At 47.4% G+C, this 21,439-nt stretch overlaps 1 protein-coding gene across 5 annotated transcripts in view; it reads right to left on the bottom strand.

Moving 5' to 3' along the window:
* LOC148529067 (protein mono-ADP-ribosyltransferase PARP14-like) overlaps window positions 1-21,439 on the bottom strand; it is a 237,958-nt gene that overhangs the window by 56,866 nt on the left and 159,653 nt on the right. For all 5 annotated transcript variants that reach the window (XM_088468962.1, XM_088468967.1, XM_088468963.1 and 2 more), the window contains 2 exons: window positions 20,910-20,976; window positions 5,597-5,740 (listed from right to left, as the gene is read on the bottom strand). In XM_088468962.1, coding sequence (XP_088325088.1) covers window positions 5,597-5,740; window positions 20,910-20,976 — 211 coding nt within the window. The remainder of the gene's footprint in view (window positions 1-5,596; window positions 5,741-20,909; window positions 20,977-21,439) is intronic.

Raw genomic sequence — 21,439 nt, 5'->3', positions numbered from 1 at the left:
TCAATCTCCCTTTAGAACCGATCAGTGGGGTCATAGGCCAGCCTACAGTAGCAGGTGCAATCAGACAATTGTCTATTCACCTCACAAATATAGGCATCACGATCCATAATGACAATCGCCCTGCCCTTATCGGCGGGACGTATGACAATTTGGGAATTGTCACGTAGACTCGTTATAGCGGTGTTCTCTAATCTAGTCAAATTTGAGTGGGTAAGTTTGGTTCTTCGAATAGCAGGTAATGCATCTAATTTCACTAAACGAATTAAAGTTTCAATAGAAGCGTTTTGGGTTGGGGGATCAAACGTACTCTTAACCTTGAAGGGACTGGGATTTAAGTCCATCTTGTCTTTTTTAGCGAAGAAGTCCTTCAGCCTAAGTTGTCTATGCAGGCTATACAATTCGGTTTCACAATTAAAACTGTTCTGTTTGAAGGTCTGTACAAATGACAGACCTCTAGACAGAACCGACATTTCAGCAGTAGTCGGCATATATTTAGACAAATTCACAATGGCTACCTCCTTGTCCCTCTGCCCTTTTTCCCGGCTAACTTTCCTTTGTTTGACACCCCCTCTCCTGCAGGGTTTCTTGGCCCCTTGCTGTGTGTATGGATTTTCTCCCCTAAAAAAGAGGATCTACCACTCAATGACTGATCCGAGTCGCTCTGTGAGGTGTGAGGTATATATAAGTTTGTTTCTTTGTTGGCGAATATCTTCCACAGCTCTCAAGGTAAAGCTGCCAAATCTTACATAGTTATTTAGTATTGGAAAGGTAAGCTATTAGACCTCATAGCGACAACGCGTCATATCAAACAAATTATATTATATATATATATATATATATATATATATACACACACACACATATATACACACACACACACACACATACATACAGTATATAATTATTCATTGGTCTGTTTGTTTGTTTGTCTGTCTATCTGGATATGCATTCAGACACCCATGCACCGATTTGGATGAAACCAATGCGAGGTGGTCCAGTTGGATCCTAGCCAGGTTTTAGGGGGGTTAGAGTCCTGGTTGGACCTCCCGTTAGGGTACGCTGAGCAGAACTTTGACCCAGGGAGCCTGTTCTGGGCCTTCCACTGGATAGATTTGGATGAAAACATTACAGAGGGGTGGCAATTTGTTTGGGATGCCTAATGAAGTGGTTGGGGTCCCGGTTGGACCTCACGGCAGAGTGAGCCAGGCAGAACTTTGATCCAAGGAGCCTGTTCTGGGCCTCCACTGGATGGATTTGGATGACATCACATAATAAAACTTAATAACTTGAAGATTTAAATCTGGGCAACGCCGAGTACTTCAGCTAGTGAAATATAAAGGAAAGCTTTAAGCTTATTACAACTACCTGTATATTATGAGCAGTGGGCCTGATCCAGAGCCGGATGCTATTTGCGGACGGTCGCTCCAAAAAAAGGGCCGGCTATTTAAATTGAGCGCTTGCTCTTTGCAGTTTGACGCCACTATGTCTGAGTGAGTGAACGAAAAATGCGCTCGCTATTTTGTAAAGACGCCCCTTTGCCGTTCGCATCACAAGTCATCTCCGGTATTTATTAGATTAATCGGGTACATCGAAAGGCATCTGAACTGCTCGCAGTGCTTGTGGTAGCTTTTTCTTACCGCTAACACTTCGAGCAGTTCAGGCTAAAAGACAACCAAGTGACGTGGTCGATGATGCTCCTTTACTAATTATGCACTCCCATTAAATGCCCTTTTGACCGTTTGGCACGCCTGCATTCGGATCTCCACTCCCCCGTTTTCAAGCACCTTCCCCTGTTACCACCCACAAACGGTACATTGTCAATCAAATTAGCAGCCCCTCGCTGTTTTGCGAGCGCACGATTTCCGACCGCAATAACTGGTTTGCGCATGCGCATTACAACCCATACGTATGTACAGTTGTGCGAACATCGCTCAGAGCGAACAAGCGGCCGCATACGAGCGGCTCTGAATCAGGCCCACTGTTCTATCTGTTTCAGGTACAGTAACTAAAAATAATACAATCGAAATAAGATAAGAGTCATTTAGAAATTCCATGGTGTTTTCATGGTCATTTAGTCTTGTACTAAGTTATCATGGTTAATGACCAAATTACCTTAAAATTCCTTGGTTTCTATCTGGTTGGTGGCACCCATAGAGGATGCACTGATGGCTAGCCAAAGACACTAACAATCCATTAACAGTCAGGCATATATTGCTGGAAAGGTAGATCCTAAACACATTGCGCGGGATGCCTCTACATGAGAAATGCCGTCAAACACCGAAAACGCAGATGGGACTTGGATGCAGTGGGTAACGCCATCTTCATATGGCGTTACCATATAGAAACCTATGGGCTACTCTTCGGAGAGTGCTGTGAGAGGGCATATGCGCAGAATGACACCAGAGGGACTTCTTGGTCATAGACCCGGGAGTCCCTCATTCTCAAAGAACAGTTTTTACCAAGAGAGCTGTCAATTGTGATTTGATTCATGCATACCAACGTAATTAACACCAGCATGCTTGCGAAGGGTGGCGGAATGCATCACATCTCGAATGCGATGCATCATGCATCCTGCCCATTATGTCCTGGAAAAGACTAATGGGATAAATCAGGTTACGGACTCAGCTGATCAGACCTATGTGTGTTCTGTTTTAAAGTCTAGCCAAATGAGTGTCCCTTTGTTCTCCACCAAAAGCAGCTAAACTTTCCAAAGCCACAAATTGATGGTTGCCTGCTGCAACTTGATCTTTGGGGAGACTGAGTGGCCACCCTCTTTAATGCAGGTAACCAATCCAACTGGGAAACTTACTTAAAACATTCTATGATGAAACCATTACACCATGGATAAAAAACTGGGCGTAAAAGGGGTCCTGGTCTGTCAGCTCAGCATTCTAGAATGATTCCTATTGGGCTGGCCTTGTATTATGTCTCTATGGACCTTGTAACCTTCTGTACCTGCCAAGATGAGGAGTAGATCGGACTAGGTCCAGGTTGGGATGGTAAATGGGTGAACAATGTGGCTCAGGACTGGGATATTCTCCAAGGGAGTCCGTCAACCACCATGTTAATTATATTACTGTAATCTTGTGGATTTTCATATATAAAATTATAGTGCAATCGTACTATTACACTTGTTTGCCTAAACGATTCTGGACTTATACAGATACCTAGTAACATAAGGTGACTAATAAAATCTCAGTACAATGGAACCTTTGTGACATTTGTCTGGGACTCCCAAATTTCAGATCTCTCCTGGACTCCTGAGAGATAAGCCACTTGGATCAGGTTCAGGTGCTTGATGACAATTCGCTGTGAAATATATAATATTTTAGCCTCCCCTGCCCAATGATGCAAATCATGACACTGTTCAATGTGTGAATGTGTGTGGGGAATGGGGGTTGTTAGGACCAAAATGGTCAAATTCTCTGTGCCACTTCCGACACACAACCCACCTTGACATTGTCCCTGAGAGAACATTTAGGGCACTATTTATCAATCTTTTTTTCAGACCTTTTTCACATTATTTTAGTTTCATTGAAATGCACAGTATTAAAGGGCTTTTGGAGCAGTTTTCTTGTAAAAATACACCAATCCCTTTAATTTGCATTTCTTTAACAAGCATATGGCATTTCCCATACTTGTAATGTAATGGGGGAATTGTGAAAAAATACCAGGGGAAAGTCCTGCTATAATAACGCCATCTGGAGATGGTGTTAAGCAAGGATCACCCCAATTTCCTGACTCCTGCACCTCTCGGATATGCAGAGCAGAGCTGGGAGTTGCCCCCCCAACCCCATAGTCGATTCGTTTTTTTTTTTTCGTTTTTCTAAACTGTACTGTGGAGTGCTGGGAGACCACGTGTCAGACCAGCAGGACGGAGCCAGAGGCTGCTGCACGAGCAGGCAAGTGCGGGACGGGGGGGAAGTGAGTGGAGGGGGAGTTGGGGGGGGCAAACAAACTTACCACCGCTGTAGGTAGTGCTGCGCATGCGCTGGGTTTACTAATGTAACAGCGCATGCGCAGCACTGTTTCCAGCAGCAGTAACTTAGAGCAGTGAGGGAAAAGTATCTATTTCCCGAAAAGCTGTCATCGCAAAAATGACAGCTTTTTGGAATGGAAACTGATGGGGGGCAGGAATGACGAATTCCTCCGGTAATTAGGTAGAACTCCATGCGAGATCTAAACCTAATTACCTCCATCGATTTTTAAGGTATGATGAATAGGCCCCTCAGCCACTAGAGCCAAAGAGAAAAAGCAAATGAATGTTACACACATATAGAGAAAATGCAATCTGGATTATGTTACCAAAGATTTACACATCAATTTAAGTACTACCCTATACAACTATTATTCCTCTGGTATATGAAGAACCATTGATGGATGGATAGAAAGAAAGGATACAAAGATGCAAATCTGTTATGCAGCTTCAGGCTACCATAGGGACAATATTAAAGTCTGTTATCGCTACAGCGCTAATACAGCTTCTGGGGCTACTACTGTATATCTGCTTTATTTATATCAAATGCCATCTTGCACTTGGAAATATCGCCCTCCTGTATATATTAATATACTGCCATCCTATCTCCCAGTTCTATGCCTCTCTGTTTCACTTGTGTTCAAATCCATCTGTACTATCAGAAAATTTATCTACTATTAAACTGTGTGTGTACATGTGGTAGGCAATATAGGCCCTGATTCAGTACAGATCGCAACTGCGATTGCAATAGCGATTATGCACATGCAGTCTCACTGCGAAGATATGCTAAGCAAGACTGCAAAAACATTGAGTACCATCGCAGCCTTACGCACACTTGCACAATCTCTGACTTGCCTACCCTCCCGACTTGGCCGGGAGCCTCCCGATTTTCGGGTGCCGCTCCCGGCCCCCCCCCCCCCGGAAAGGCAGGCAAGCCTCCCGGAAGCCTGTGACCCTCCCGACCTTCCCCCAGAAAAAAAAACTAGAAACCTCCGCAGCATGGGGACCGTGACGCTATTCGCGCTGAATTGCGTCATCGAGGCTCTGCCCCCTGCTTCACAATGCTGTAAATAATGGCATTGTGAAGAGGGGGCGGGGCCACGATGACGCAATCGCGCGGCCCCGCCTCCAATGTGCCATCAATGGCCGGCTCCACCCCCAATGTGCCGTCAATGTCCGACCCCGCCCCCGCTGGTAGCCGACATTCAGCTCCCTCCCGGAAGGCTGGAGCTGATTGTCGGCAAGTATGCATATGGCATCGCAGTGCCTATTTATGCACGTCCTTGCAACAGCGTTCAAATACACTAGCACGCCTGCGTTTCGCCGAGCACACCCTGTCACATCTCCCAAACGGTACTTCCTGTCAATCACTCTGCGATGGGTCTGCGTAGTCTCTGCGATCGTAGTCCCGATCGCAGTGGCTTATTCGCGTACTGCGATGCATAAGCAGAACGCAACAATCAGCCGAATGCATGCGCAATCGCAGTTGCAATCCTTGCTGAATCAGGCCCATAGATTACAAGCTCCACTATGGGCATTTATTGATGTGAATGGCCAAATGTTCCCTGTAAAGTGCTGCGGAATATGTGTGCGCTACATAATAAGACTATGGGTACTCACAATCTTTGCTCCACTTCGTGAAGTTGGTGGAGTTCACAATGGCATATGTGGATTCCTTCACAATGTCACCATATACCACAGACACTGATAGACGTCCTACTGTCTTTTTCATGTTCTCTCCAATTTGGATTTTCCGAAAACAACCTGCAAAGAGACAGTTTTCCTTTGTTATGTTATTTAATGTATAAAAACAAACATCTTGCCTGAAATGGTGATTCAGGATCCCCCTTTGCTCAAGATCAAATCTTCAACATTGCTTGTTGCTTTAAGAAATTCCTTCTAACTTTTACAACCTAACACAGGTGGTGTAATGATATAGGATTTGCTTACTGTCTGATATACATGGGACAGTCCTGGTTAAGCACACTTAAACAGGTGTATTGCCTACATAGAAAATGTAATATAAGATTGTGGGGTCTATTTAATAGAAAGTGCATGACGGACATAATTATCTGTGTTTTTCACCGCAATTCACATCTTCTCGACAGATATATTTGCCTATACATACCTGCTCACAGTGCTCACGAAATACACCTGAGAAAGATCATATATATTTCACAAATACAAAAGATGTCAACATATGTTTGTAGCCCAGTGCGCATGTGCCTGTCCTCGCATGTGCAGCACGGGTGTCACAATCACACACTAGCTTCTATCAGGCGCTCCGTGACGACTAACCAGGGGAGTAGTGGAGCCTGGTAATGCAATGCATTGTGGGAGAAAGCAGACAGAGAAAATGTACTTCACTGCTTTTCTCCGGGTCGATAAGCCTATAGGTAGACATAATGCCATTTATATTGAGATGACGTTATGTTTGGAACAAACAAGCCCCACTACGAGTTATTGAAGCCGCAATGAAAACGGTTTTCTCCAGACTCTTCTATTTAGCATACTGTTGTACATGACGAAATTATAATTTATAAAACAGTTTAGTATAGATAGACCCCTGGGTGTGGTTGGATGGATACGAGTTTTGGCATTACATCATATGTCACACAGTCTGAAACGTTATTAGGTATGTTTTGGTACTTGTAGTGAGCATCATTTTTAGGACTTCTAGTAGTAATTAGTGGACCATGAGAGCAGCATTGACTATTTTCTTCCTTCTATGGTCCATCAATAATACATAATACTCTTGCAGATCCTCCAACATGGCCCCTTCCATCAGGCACAAAATGCTCTGGTCCTGGACTTCTCACTAAATTTATGATTGCAGTTACCGGTGTTAAACTAGGTAAATTATAAGAATTATGTTTAAACACAGGTGCAATCATAAATTAAGTTGAAGTCCAGAAACAGCAGGTTATTCCCTTGTATATGGAGCACCTGTTGTTCTTAGTGATCAAAGATGCCTAAAGACCCCCATACAACTGTGACGCAATTCCGGGTCGGAGGATCGGTGAACGTCAACATGTTGGATTTCATTGAGTTCTCCATGTTAAATTTCACCAATCTGCCGACGGATCGCGAAACATCGGGAGGTATATGGGGTCCTTTACACAAATGTTGTTCCACTTGGGCTACAGCAGACTTCAGATACCCATAAAGGGCCCGTTTGTACAAGTGATACAGCAGAGGACCTGGCAGAAAGCAGAAAGTGATCATAACTGCCCAGTTCCCTGCCTATGTGTCTTATACAGATAATACATACTGTATATTCTTATATCTGAATGAATATTTATAAGGATAGAGCCAATTAATTCACGTGATTCTAGTGACATCACATGCTTGAGTCACAGTGTCTCATGAATATTGGTTCCATAAAAAGGTTATGCAAAACAGATTAAGAAATGTGGAAGTGATGTGTGTCTCTCGATTTTCACAAAGAAACATATGTTTATGGAACAAGATAGCAGTGTTTGCTAAGGAACACAAGTTTGCATCAGCTGATTGAAACAGTTTGACAGAATGCTGTGGGTACTGCTGTTCACATAATTTCTAAATCAATGCAGAACTAGATTTCAATTTGCGCAATTACATTATTGTAAGGAGATAATGAGGTGGTCAGTGGGCATTTCTATTAGGGGTGAGCGGGTTCGGATTTCTGAAATCCGAACCCCCCCGATCAGAGTCAGGCTCGACTTTTCCCGCCTGACTCGGATCTGAAATCGAGGCAAAACGTCATCATCCCGCCTTCCGGGTCTCACGGGTTTTGGATCCTATATAAGGTACCCGCGTCGGCGCCATTTTCTCACTCGGCTGTGGACAGTGAAGAGGGAGGGTGGGAGTTAGGGCTGGCTGGGCTGAGTAGTGTAGTGCAGTGTAGTGCTGTGCTGTGCTGCTGTCCATAGGGGCTGTGTCCACTACTTCAAAGTCCATAGGGGCTGGCTGGACTGTGTTGTGCAGTCAGTTGTCCATAGGGGCTGTGTCCACTCCAAAGTCCTGTGCAGTGTCCCAGTCCTAAAGGGGTGCTGTAGTGTTGTCCAGGGGGTGCTCTGTCCAGCAGGGGTGCTCCCCCCAAGTGCAAAAAAAATATATATTTTTTCTGTGTTTGTGAATTGTGTGCACTGTGGCTGCACGTGCATCAACAAAGGAGCAGCGCCAAGCGTGTGCCTGTGTCCCATAAGTAAAAGGCCGGCTGGCTTGTCCGTTAAAGGGTGCTGTAACCCCCAAAGTGCACTCCAAACAAAATAAAAAAATATATTTTTTTGTGTTTGTGAATTGTGTGCGCAGTAGCCGCACGAGCATCAACAAAGTAGTGCCAAGCGTGCGCCTGTGTCCCATAAATAAAGGGCCGGCTGGATTGACCACTAAAGGGTGCTGTAACCACCAAAGGGCACTCCAAACAAAATAAAAAAATATTTTCTGTGTTTGTGAATTGTGTGGGCTGTAGCTGCACGTGCATCAACAGAGGAGCGTGCGCCTGTGTCCCATAAGTAAAGGGCCGGCTGGCTCATTTCTTAAAGGGTGTTGTAACCCACAAAGTGCACTACTCTCCAGCAAAAATAAAAAAAAATTTTCTGTGTTTGTGTGCGCCTTAGCCGCACGTATATATCAAATCAATATAACATAAATGGAGGACCAAACTTTCTCCGATAAAAATAAAATAGGGAAAGATCAAGAACCACTTCCTCCTAGTGCTGAAGCTGCTGCCACTAGTCATGACATAGACGATAATATGCCATCAACGTCGTCTGCCAAGACCGATGCCCAATGTCATAGTAGAGGGCACATACAATCCCAAATGACAAAGTTCAGGAAAATGACCTTAAAAAAAACATTTAAATCATCTGAAGAGAAATGTAAACTTGCCAATATGCCATTTATGACACGGAGTGGCAAGAAACGGCTAAGGTCTTTCCCTATGTTCATGACTAGTGGTTCAGCTTCACATGACGATGGAAGCCCTCCTCCCGCTAAAAAAATCAAACGAGTTAAGCTGGCAAAAGCACAGCGAAGAACTGTGCGTTCTATGAAGATATCACAAATCCCCAAAGAGAGTCCAAGTGTGGTGGCGGTTGCGATGCCTGACCTTCCCAGCACTGGACGGGAAGAGGTGGCTCTTTCCACCATTTGCACACCCCCTGCAAGTGCTGAAAGGAGCACCCACAGTCCACTTGCTGATATGCAAATTGAAGATGTCACTGTTGAAGTACAACAGGATGAGGATACTGGTGTAGCTGGAGCTGAGGAGGAAGTTGGCGAGGAGGATTCTGATGGCGATGTGGTTTGTTTAAATCAGGCTCCGGGGGAGACAGTTGTTGTCCGTGGGATGAAAAAGCCCATCACGGTCATGCCTGGGCAGAAGACCAAACATTCCACCTCTTTGGTCTGGCAATATTTCTATCCAAATCCGGACAACAACTGTCTTGCCATATGTACCATATGTAAAGGTGAAATAAGTAGGGGTAGGGACGATAACCACCTAGGAACATCCTCCCTTATACGTCACCTGCAGCACATTCATAAAAAGTTACTGTCAAGTTCCGAAACTTTGGCTAAGACTGTAAGCAGTCCAGGGACACCTAAATCCCTTTGTCCTGTTGTATCCAAGCACCTGCAAACCACACCGTCAACTCCCTCCTCGTCAATTTCCTCCTTAGTCAGGATCGGAAGTAGTCCTGCAGGCCATGTCACTGGCATGACTGACTCTCCTATCCGGGATTCCTCCAGAGGATCCTGCATTGCTACGCCTACTGCTGCCGCTGCTGCTGCTGGGAGTCGTTCATCATCCCAGAGAGGAAGTAGGAACACCACTACTTTTACTAAACAATTGACCCTCCAACAGTCCTTAGCGAGGAGGTTGAAGTTACAACAGCAGTCATCCTGAAGCAAAACGGATAACTGAGGCCTTGACTGCTATGTTGGTGTTAGACGTGCGTCCGGTATCCGTTAACCACCTAGGAACATACTCCCTTATACGTCACCTGCAGCGCGTTCATAAAAAGTTACTGTCAAGTTCAGAAACTTTGGCTGACCGTAAGCAGTCCAGGGACACCTAAATCCCTTTTTCCTGTTTTATCCAAGGAATCGGTGGATGAGGAGGATGAGTACGACATCTTGCTTCCGTAGAGCCAGTTTGTGCAGGGACACATTAATTGCCAGCTTGTTTTGTGGGGGCCCAAACGAACCAATCATTTCAGCCACAGTCATGTGGCAGACCCTGGCGCTGAAATGATTGGTTTGTTAAAGTGTGCATGTCCTATTTATACAACCATAAGGGTGGGTGGGAGGGACCAAGGACAATTCCATCTTGCACCTCTTTTTTTTCTTTGCAGTATGTACTGTTTGGGGCCTAGTTTTTCAGTGTCACTCCTAGATGGGCCACGTGTTTGTGCCGCCCACTCGTGTCGCTTAGCATAGTCATCCAGCTACCTCGGTGCAACCTTTTGGCCATAAAAACAATATTGTGAGGTGTGAGGTGTTCAGAATAGACTGGAAATGAGTGGAGATGAAGGTTATTGAGGTTAATAATTGAATAGGAGCATAAAAACCCACAAATTCTGTGATTTTAGCTGTTTTTATGCTTTTTTTCAAAAAAATACAGATCCAAAACACAAAACCCAGAACCCAAAACATGGAAGGGTGGTTTTGGCAAAACCAATCCAGATCTAAAACACGAAGAAAGATCCAGATCCAAAACACAAAACACGAAAAGTGGCCGGTGCACACCACTAATTTCTATAGTCATTTCTTGAAATGTATTTATAAGCAGTGCGCCTGCAGATTTTTCTACTGCTTTGCATATACAGACACTTCCATATTGTGAATGTGCCCAGATTTATCAACGAGTTATATTCTTGTTATCACTCGTTACTACAGGTTAAGTCTCCCATATGCAAATATTCCGAAATACGGAATCATTTTGGCATGACTGTGTACATTGAACCATCAAAAATCAAAGGTTTCATTATCTCAAACTTTGTCTAAGGCACAAATTATTAAAAATATTGTATAAAATTACCTTCAGGCTGTGTGTATAGGGTGTATATGAAACATAATATAACGGAGGTTAGGAATAGAGCCGACGGCACATAAACTTCTAGTCAGGGATAGAGGGGTTAATAAAGTTAAAAATGTTTGTTTACAGTTATAGGCAGATGAGATAGGATGTTGGGTTAGGGGCGGAGTTAGGGAGAGGGGTAGAGAATCTACTGTGGTAAAATCTGCCTCTTTTGAATTGATCTGCGACCAGGGAAGTACAGTTCCTTCTTAGCAGATCTGTCTGTTGGGATAATCGTTTGTACTCATCCCTACTTTCTCTTTCCCTACTCTCTTCTCCATACTTTCCCTATATCTACACTCTTTTTTCTTATCTAACTTTTCTTTCTCTTTCTTTGCTCTACCTATCTTGCTAACCTGCATTAACACTATGACCCGCCCCCCGTCTGTCAGACGGTGTCGGGCCCGGCGGGCTTTATTCCCCGCAGGTCCTGCCCTACCGGCGTTCGGGAGGGTCAGGTACAGCGGGCCCCTTATCAGGCAACGCTGCGGTCCCGTGCACGCGGCCGCGGCGGTCCCGCGAGGCGCCACAGTTGCTGCCTCCGCCTGCCCCTGGTACCCCGCTGGTCGCCAGTACTAGTGCGACTGGGGACCAGGGCAGGCGGGGATCGGGGGCGGCCGGGCACAATACAGCACCCGCGCGAGTAGCGGGTGCGCACTCCGGCCGTTCACGCGGCCAGCAGCGCACAGTTACACCGCCCATCCCTTCTCCCCCAATGGCCGCTCAGAGTGAGCCGGCTGAAGTCCGGGGGGAAGGGCGGCGGAAGCGGCCACATAAGCGTGCAGGCCGGATGCCTGTCATGGCGCCGGCTTGCACGCAGGCCAATATTTCTTCAGGCGGGGGGCGGAGACGAAGGGGGCGGAGCCAACGCCTGCATAGTGACAGGCAGGTTAATCCGCCCCCTCTTCTGCTGCCCTCTGTTTATAATGATGCAGACATGGGGTCCCCCATGTCTGCAGTAGCCAGCTCCTCCAGGCCTGCGGGGGTGGCAGCTGCTCCGGCGTCTGCTATGCCTGCAGGGCCTGCGGCACCAGGGAGTGCTCCGTTGCTGGATGCTGGTGCCATAGCCGGACTGCTGGTGTCTGTGGTGGGTGCACTGACACCGCTTTTGACCCAGCAGCCTGGAAACGCTGACATTGGAGGCCCTTCTGCGTCGGCGGCGTCCGCCGTGCAGACGCAGCTTGGCCCTCTGGTGCAGCAATTAGGCAGGATTTGCGGTCTTTCCCTCGCTCCCATGCCCGCAGCTCCTTCCGTTTCTTTCTCTCCCTCTGCCATCTCCCTTCCTCAGCCCAATCAGGCTACGGACACAGACAATGCGCACGATGCCGCCTCAGTCTCTTCTTTTACAGACGACAGTCTGGAGGAGTTAACAGTGGTCGCAGCCCCGACCAGAAGTGCGACGGCGGAAGTCGGAGCTAACGCAGGCGCTGGAGTTACCAATGCCCTTGCCAGTGCTTCTGGTGAGTGTGACAGTACATCTGACTGCGGGTCTACTTCCATTTCCTCCTCCTCTTCAAGCGATAGTTCGCGGAAGGCTAGGCATAAAAGGGCAAGGAGGTCTCGCAGACGTCGCTCACGTCGTCACAGGCATTCTAGCGACCGGTCCTCTGGCAGTAGTACCAGTGTAGATCGCGGAACGGGTCCGGAGGATGTTGTACACTGCGCTAATACAGCTGTCACTCCAGGTATGCGTACCAGGGTTAAGCAGCGGATCAAAAAAGGGCGCTACGTAGATATGTTCACCCTTACAGCTACGGCGAAGAAAGCTGCTGCGACCGCAAAAGCAAAAGGGGGTATTGGTCTGGAGGCCTTTAAGTCTTACACGAATTGGTTATCTGGGTTCTGCGTGTTCTCAACTTGCTATCTCAAAACCAGGCCTTCCGAGTACCTTAATGTGATAAGATATTTACACCTGATACATGGCCTATTCAAGGCCTCACGCAGTACGGCGTGGCGCCAATACGACGAAGAGTTTAGTCGAAAGTAAGATCGGGTTAAGGTCATGGAATTGGGTTGTAAAGATGTTGAAGTGTGGATGGAGGTGACACAGCCTACACGCGTCCTTGCTGATCAGTCCCCTGGGCGGCCAGTTCAACCCTCGTCCCCCTCGGCACCAAGGACAGCCAATGGAGGGCAAAACAAGCGGAAGTGTTACGCATACAACAATGGGAATTGTACCCTTGGTAACAGGTGTCGCTTTCGACACCAGTGCCTCCGCTGCGGCGCGGCACACCCCAGTAAGGACTGCTCCCGCGGTCCAGGAGGAGCTCAGGCCTCCTCTGCAGCACCCTCTGCCAAACGGTCAGGGGCCGGGACTTCGAAGTAAAGCGTCAACTCCCATTCGTCTGGATGCCATGGCAAAATGGTTAGACTGGTATCCTGTGCGGGACGACGCCGCCTTTTTGCGTAAGGGTTTTGCAGAGGGATTTTCGCTTCCAATAATACGGCCTGTCAGTTCCGGGTCCCCTAGGAATTTACGCTCGGCCTGCGATTTACCTCACGTGCTAAAGGATAAGGTTATGAAGGAGGTCGGGCTGGGTCGCATGATTGGACCTTTCCCGCAGCCTCCGATACCCGATCTGGTCCTTTCCCCTGTGGGTGTTGTCCCCAAGAAGGCCCCCGGGAGTTACCGTTTAATTCAGCACCTGTCACATCCGTCAGGCACGTTGGTTAACGACGCCATTGATGTTGAGGTCTGCCGCGTACAGTACCAGTCATTCGAATCTGCGTTAGCATTGGATCGCGCAGCGGGTCCGGGTTCTTTCATGGCGAAAGTGGACATTGAGTCCGCCTTCAGATTGTTGCCCCTGCATCCTGAATCATTTCGCTTCATGGGGTTTCGGTTGACGGATGGCTATTACCTGGACAAATGTCTTCCGATGGGCTGTTCTATTTCCTGCGCGTTCTTCAAGCGTTTCAGTTCCTTTCTCCATTGGTGTGTCGCGGTGGGGTCTGGGGAGACGAGCATAGCCCATTACTTGGATGACTTCTTGTGCGTAGGTCCAGCTGGTTCGCGTCGCTGCAATCGTCTCCTTTTTTCATTGCAAGCACTCTTCTCGGAATTTGGAGTACCTATTGTGCATGATAAAACTGAAGGACCAGCCGCTAAGCTGGTTTTCTTGGGTATTGAAATTGATACCTTGGAGGGTCTTTGCCGGCTGCCGCCGGACAAGATTCGTTGTTTGCAGGATACTTTCCTCCTAGCGTTGGCAGGAGGAAAGGTAACTCTTCGTCAAGGTCAATCCCTGCTCGGGCTGTTTAACTTCGCGTGTCGAGTTATCCCAATGGGGAAGATTTTCTGTCGGAAGCTACAGAGGGCTTTGGTAGGGCTGCGTCACCCGCACCATTTTCTGCGACTGTCGTCTGAACTAAAGCTGGACCTGGCGGTTTGGGACGCATTTTTTGGTCGATTTTAATGGAGTGCGCGTCTGGCCTGCGGATCCTCAGCCTAATGCTTGCCTGCAGCTCTTCACGGATGCTGCTGGATCATCAGGTTTCGGATCTTTTTTGGGAGGAGATTGGTGTTTTTCAGTTTGGCCGGCGGAATGGGTACAGGCAGGATTGACCAAGAACTTGCTCCTACTGGAGCCGTTTCCCATAGTGGTGGCATTAGAGCCATGGTGTCAGCGGTTGCGCGACCGTTCCATAGTTTTTTGGTGCGATAACCTGGGGGTAGTACATGCGATCAATAACCAAAGATCGTCGTCGCTGCCAATGTTGCGGCTTCTTGCTTGGCTGGTTCTGCACGCTTTGCAGTTTAACATATTGTTCACAGCTCGTCATGTGCCGGGTACTGATAATTCCATTGCTCATGCGCTCTCCAGACAGGATTGGCGAAGGTTTCGCGAATTGGCCCCGTACGCGGCATTAAAAGGTGAGCTTTGTCCATTTCATTGTTGGCAGATCATCAAACCAGAATGGAAGATCTCGCACGTCGGTCCGTGGCCCCACGGACGTTGACGGCCTACCAGACATCTTGGCAACAGTGGGAGAAGTTTTTGCAAGGACGGAGTTCGTCAGGTAACTCTCGTGATACTAATATGGTTGCTTTTGTTTGTTTCTTGTTCAATTCCGGCAGGTCGCGGGCTTATGTTGCCCAGAGGCTTGCTGGGATTTCGTTCTTTTTGCGCCTAGCGGGGTGGAGGGACATAACTAAGGGTTTTTTAATACAAAGGGCCCTTAGGGGTTGGTCTCGCATCAGGCCTGCCACGGATGACCAGCGTCGTCCTATTGGTCCTGCTTTGTTAGCGCGTCTAGGTGAAAGTTTGACGGGCATTTGTTCTTCGCAATTCGAGGTTCTGTTATTCCGCCTCGCTTTTGCGATGGCCTTTCATGGGGCTTTTCGCATCAGCGAGCTGGTAGCGTCTTCGTGCCGCACTCAGCCCCCTCTGCTTCGTTGTCACATTTTGCTGCGTGATACGCTGTTGTGCCGTGTTCGGCGTTCCAAGACCGATCAGTTGGGTAGAGGTCGCTGGGTGTCCCTGAAGTCCTGTCCTGATGACGGGATTTGTCCGTTCACTTGGCCTCCCAATATACTCTTTGCAGGCCAATGTGGCCGGGGGCTTGGCTTATGCACGAGGACGGAAGTCCTTTGACTAAATTCCAATTTAGATCGGTCTTCCATCGCTGCATACGGCACCTCGGGCTTTCCCCTTCGGATTACGGCACCCATTCTTTTAGAATAGGTGCCGCCACTTTTGCGGCCTCCTCGGGTCTTTCTTCACAGGAGATCCAGGCTCTCGGAAGATGGAAGTCCAATGCCTACAGAAGTTATGTTCGTCTGGAATCATAAATAGTTATACTTTATTCGTTTGGACTTGAGTGCCTTGGCCAACTCGCTGCCTTTCCGGTGGGGGTCCCGAGAGATTTTGCCCTGTTTTTTGCCCTGCTTTGGACATTGATCATTTAGCTTAATATAATATTAATGTGAACGAATGAAATATAGAAAAGATCCAGCAGGTTTTTTGTAGGTTTTCACCTCGGGTCAAGTCTTCCTCACCCCCTCCCACTCCTCCTTTGTGATTTACATGCTGCATATATACTTATCTATTTTATTTCTGTATATTTGCAGGTGTCCAGGACGCTAGGCCCATTTGGTTCATTGGTCACTCTTTTTTTTGGGGCTGAGCAGTCGCGCTTTGCTGTAGATGCCTCCGTGTTCCCACGTTGGGAGAGTGTTAGGTGGTTGGGGCAGAGGGGCATGCTTTGGGAAGCTTTGTTGCGCAACTTGCACAGGTCAGCAGCTGAATTTGGTTCCCCTTTAGTGTTAATTATACATCTCGGGGGCAATGATTTGGGCCAGCAAACTTCCTTAGAGTTGCGCCATGCGATTGTTCGTGACTTGAGAGAGGTGGTTCGGTTATTGCCTAACTGCCTTTTGGTGTGGTCCCCTATCATCGCCAGGCTTTCATGGCGATATTGCTATAATAGTGTGGCTTTGGACAGGTCCAGGAGGAAGGTTAACAAATGGGTGGCTAGGCACGTGCTGGAATTGGGAGGGTTGGTGGTGCACCATCCTTTAATTCGGATTCAGGATGCCCACCTTTTCCGCAGGGATGGCCCTTTGCAAGTTTTTAAGATCACCCTACCCTTGTCTGGGATAGTTGGTCCTCACAAGTTGTGATTTACTTCCGGCCTAAGACAAGTGGACGCGGGTTAGTTGCCGTTCTTTCTCCTGCCACCATGTCTACCTTTGTAACCAAATAAAGCTGACCAATTAATTTAAACGGCATAACTTGGTCTCCTGTGTTTATTTTAGTTAAGTTTAGTTTAAGTTTATGGGTCACATCTATCATCTGACGATAGAAGTTTAAATGAATTTCATTTCTGTACACATACTTTGCTTGAGCCACAAAATTATTGAAAATATTGTATAAAATGACCTGCAGGCTGTGTGTATATGGTGTATATAACACATCTATCCATTCTGTGTGTATATTTGGGTCCTATTCCCAAGATATCTCATTATGATATGCAAATATTCCAAAATACGGAATATTCCGTTATTCTAAATACCCCTGGTCCCGAGCATTTTGGATATGGGAGACTCAACCTGTAATTTAAAAAGATGCTTCAACCAATCAGCTCCTAACTGTCATGTGTTTGAAAAATGACAGTTAGGAGCTGATTGGTTGGAGCACCATTTAAGATTAGTAATGAGTGATAACGAGAATATCAGTTTTTGATAAATATGTATCACCTATAAATAAGCACTCCTTTGTTCTGCATGCTTGCATTACAATCTAGGCACATACATGCAAAACTAAGCATATGCAGTACAGCAGTATTGGTGGTAAGGTACGTATTGGTCATGGATGCAGTGTGTGCGTTGTGGGCCCCCTGGACCTCATACACCGCACACCTGCACCTATTATAGATAAGCCCAGAGGTGGTTGGACAGGTGGGGGCATGTGCCGGTCACGTATTGGGATAGTCTTGGCCATGCAGAACACCTATTCTTTTTCCTATGAAACATATGAGTTATTGGTTGACAACCTGACTCTGACGGTTACAAATATGTTGCGACGTGTGCAAGCTACATGTTCCCTGACCCAGCATATGGCCATTCCATTCACACAGGGGTGCAGCTCCACGGCCTCTTCCTGTACAAACTCCCTCCATGCCACTGACCTCACACATCTGTGCTTCCCACATCTGGCATGTTGCTATCTGCAGATCCAACCAGGGCAGCTTTCCTCCTTGCCCTGCTCTGAGCAGAGCTATAGTCTATTTAGGAAATCTCATCATTGTAAGCAGGTATCTTTCAGTAAGTGAGGAAGAATAAGGTGTCCTTCACACCTTATTTGGATGTAGCCACCCAACAGGCATTAAATGGAGTCCCCTATCTTTTCTGTACTGTCCTTGTTTATGGAGTCTAAATCCAAATTGGCTAAAGGACTTTGCTGCTCCCCCTATCCCTCCCCAAACCACCTACCCCCCCTAACCCTCCCCTCCAGATGCCCAAGTCTAACTGCCCCCCTCACAGCCTAACCCTAACCACCCCATCCCGGACACAGCCAAAACTAACCCCCCTGTCCCCCCACAGCCTAACTGGGTCACATGGTTGTGACATCATCAGAGGTCCTTTAGCCCACTTAGATCTAGCATAGTATCAAACCAATTTTACTCTTGCTCTACACTCTTAACCACCTAGCCCTTCACCCCTTACCTTCCTCCTGCTGAAGAGCTCATGTGCATGAACCTGAGGCAGGCAGGTAAGACACACAGGCTAATGGGGTTTTATACAACTACCGGTCAGGGATTCCTCATTAAAGATGTTTCACATAAAATAATGGTATTAAAAAGGGCAAAAAAACACAATGGAGCTTTCTTTGTTTCACCCTATACAGTACATCAAAGGTTAATCTGTTATCGATGCCAATACCATTAAAAAAGTCTTTATACTTTGAGTAAAGCATTTTTATTTTGTAAAGGTTTTTAAATAATTTTGATCTATTTTTTTGGCTCACCGTATGCACACATCTGCAGTAAATGAACATTACCACTCCTGGCAACTGGCAAGCAATATACAAGGCAAGCAGTGGCGGGGGGGCGCCGCCGGCCACGGTACCGGCCCGCCCGCCCTAGTTAGCCAGTGTAGCGCCGACCACAATGAGTGCGGTCAGCGCTACACATTTACACAGGACCGGCGCTAGGCTTCCAGCACCGGTCCTGTGCTGCACGCCTGAGCCCGTTCCCTCCCCCTGAGCGCTTGCCCAATAGCGCCAGGAGGCGGGCTCAGGCTGTGCATAACACACGCATCGCCGCCAGCGCTGGCGGCGATGCGTGTGTTAAACAGCAGCCAATGAGAGTCAGATAGACTCTCATTGACTGCTGCAGCACCCACTGCAAGAGCCGGACTTCCGTCCAGCTCCTGCAGTGGGTAATGGGACTGACGTCATGACGTCAGTCCCATAATGCTGAGCGCGCCAGGAGCAGGAGCAGCGTGGAATCAGGTAAGTATATTTTTATATATATTTATTTTTAAACCTATCTGCACAACGGGGGAGGGGTTGGCTACTAATGGGGGGATCTCTACTGGGGGAGGTGTGGCTACTACTGGGGGTGCCATTGGGAGGACCTCTACTGGGGGGGGGGGCTACTCTACTGGGGACTACTACTTGGGGGGGGGGGGGGGACTACCACTGGGGGCATTCTAAAAGGGGCCTATTACTAGAGGCTCTGCACTCGGGGGACCACTACTGGGGACAATAATAGGAAGGGCCACTACAGGGACCACTGGATAGGGGGGGTCACTACTGGGAGCCTGCATCAGGGGGACCACTACTGGGGGCACTGCATGGGAGGGGGGGACACTACTGCTGGGGGCACTATATAAGGGGCTTACTGCTAGGGGCACTGCGGGGACCACTACAGGGGGGGGATCACTACAGGGTGCCTGCATAAGGGGACCACTACTGGGAAAACTGCATGGGGGGGGGACTACTGCTGGGGGCACTATATAAAAGGGCACTGCATAGGGGGGGGACTACTACTGGGGGCACCATATAAAGGGCACTGCATAAGGGGATACCGCTACTGGGTGCACTGCATTGTGGGGACTGCTACTGGGGGCATTGCATAAGGGGGATCACTACGTGGGGCATTGCATTTGGGGGGGCCACTACTGGGGGTACTGAGTAAGGGGAACTAATTGGGGGCTGTATAAGAGGGACCACTACTGGGGATACTGTATAAGGGGCACTACTATGGGCCTGCATGAGAGGGACCACAACTGCATACTGGGGGTACTGTATAAGGGGTACTACTGGGGTTAAGGTGCATATGGATAGGAATGTTCAGTTTGAAAATAAAGGGGTGTGTCATGTTGACACGCCCCATTTTTAAGTGACCACGCCCATTTTTTTGCCACGCGCGCCTTCGGCGCGCACACATGGGGGGTGGCTCCCTTTTCAAATTTGCCCTGGGCTCCAAATACCCTAGTTACACCACTGAAGGCAAGCTTTACAATATACTGGCAAGCTTTATTAACTGCAATTATTTTTTAATATAGTGATAGACTTTAATATATAAGATGACATAGCAGTACAAGCTTCACATTTGTACAGACTCCGCTGTCCTAAACCGCTGCAGAGATGCTACAGAGGAAAAGCAGACCGTCTAGACTTCAAGATGAAAGTTTGTGTAACTACAGTACAAAGTACAGTACTGGAGACCCATATGTTACACTTGTATACTTATATAGCCATATAATGTACCACTGCAACTGTCATACAGACGAGCCACTGCGCTCTCACTGTAGGTTAATGCTGTGGGCACTGTAACTCCACTCTCCAAGGACATACACTAACCCCCCCCTTCCCCTGGACATATACTTATACACTGACAGAGAGCAAGCGGTGCAGCACAAAGCATCAGACAAGTCCCCCATAGACAAGTATAGGGAAATGTTTTGTTTTTTACACAATTTTTTTTTTTTTTTAATTGACTTTTTTGACAAGGAGCATTGGAGGGAAGGCTGGCAGTCCTAAGCAGAAAAGGAAGCAGCAGCCGTGACCGTGAGTATGTACAATGCAGCAGAAGATCAGAAAAGTAAAGGCGGCTCTGGATTCCATAATCTATAGTAAGGGAAAGTAATCCAAGACATGAGGATATTAGTAGTATTACCAAAACTGTGTAATTTGGGATAGATTGGGGCAGGGTTTGGAGTATGGTCAAATCAAGGTAGAGCCTGATTTGGAATGTAAATGTTTGGTGGTATATTCAAAATTATTGCTTGTTAATATTAATAAATGCAAATCAACAGATAAAGTTAATCATATTCTAAATAAGTAATATCCATTATCATTATTTGTTACTTAAAATGAAAAGCATTAGAAATATAGCATTTGCCCAGATTTATACTATTACCTCCTGCTTCATTGCGCAGAATGATTTTTTCTCCTAGATCCATTTCCAGTAGTGTTTCTCTTAAAGCCTAGAAAATAAAGCAGTAATAGTAAATTATAATACTGAATTTTGTGATGCAGTCAGGAAGCAGACTGTCAAAATGCCGACCGCCGGATTCCCGACTGTCTAATCCCAGCAAGGTACTAATGACAGGCGTTGAAATCCCAATGCCTGTCATTAGACCTATGCTCGGAGCCAGACGCCCGGCATACCGAACGAAGGTAATCTGGGCACTGGGCGCAGACAGCCACGGAGTGGGAGGGTTAGGTTTCAGGGCTCTGGGGGCAATTTACGGTTAGGCACCCCCTCCCCGTGTGGGTTAAGGTTAGTCTAGGGGAAGGAGGGGTTTGGGTTAAGCACCCTCGGGGGGAGGTTAGGGTTAGGCACATCCCCCCGGGAGACTTAGGGTTAGGCAGCAGGGAAGGAGTGGTTAGGTTTAGGCGATACTTACCTTAATTAACGATCGGGATCTTCACTCCTGCTGGGCTGCC

The sequence above is a fragment of the Taudactylus pleione genome, unplaced genomic scaffold, assembly GCF_031769625.1.
Source record: "Taudactylus pleione unplaced genomic scaffold, aTauple2 ptg000087l, whole genome shotgun sequence".
Classification (NCBI taxonomy): domain Eukaryota; kingdom Metazoa; phylum Chordata; class Amphibia; order Anura; family Myobatrachidae; genus Taudactylus; species Taudactylus pleione.
The sequence above is the reverse complement of the archived record's forward strand: the minus strand, read 5'-3'. Positions and strand labels throughout refer to the sequence as shown.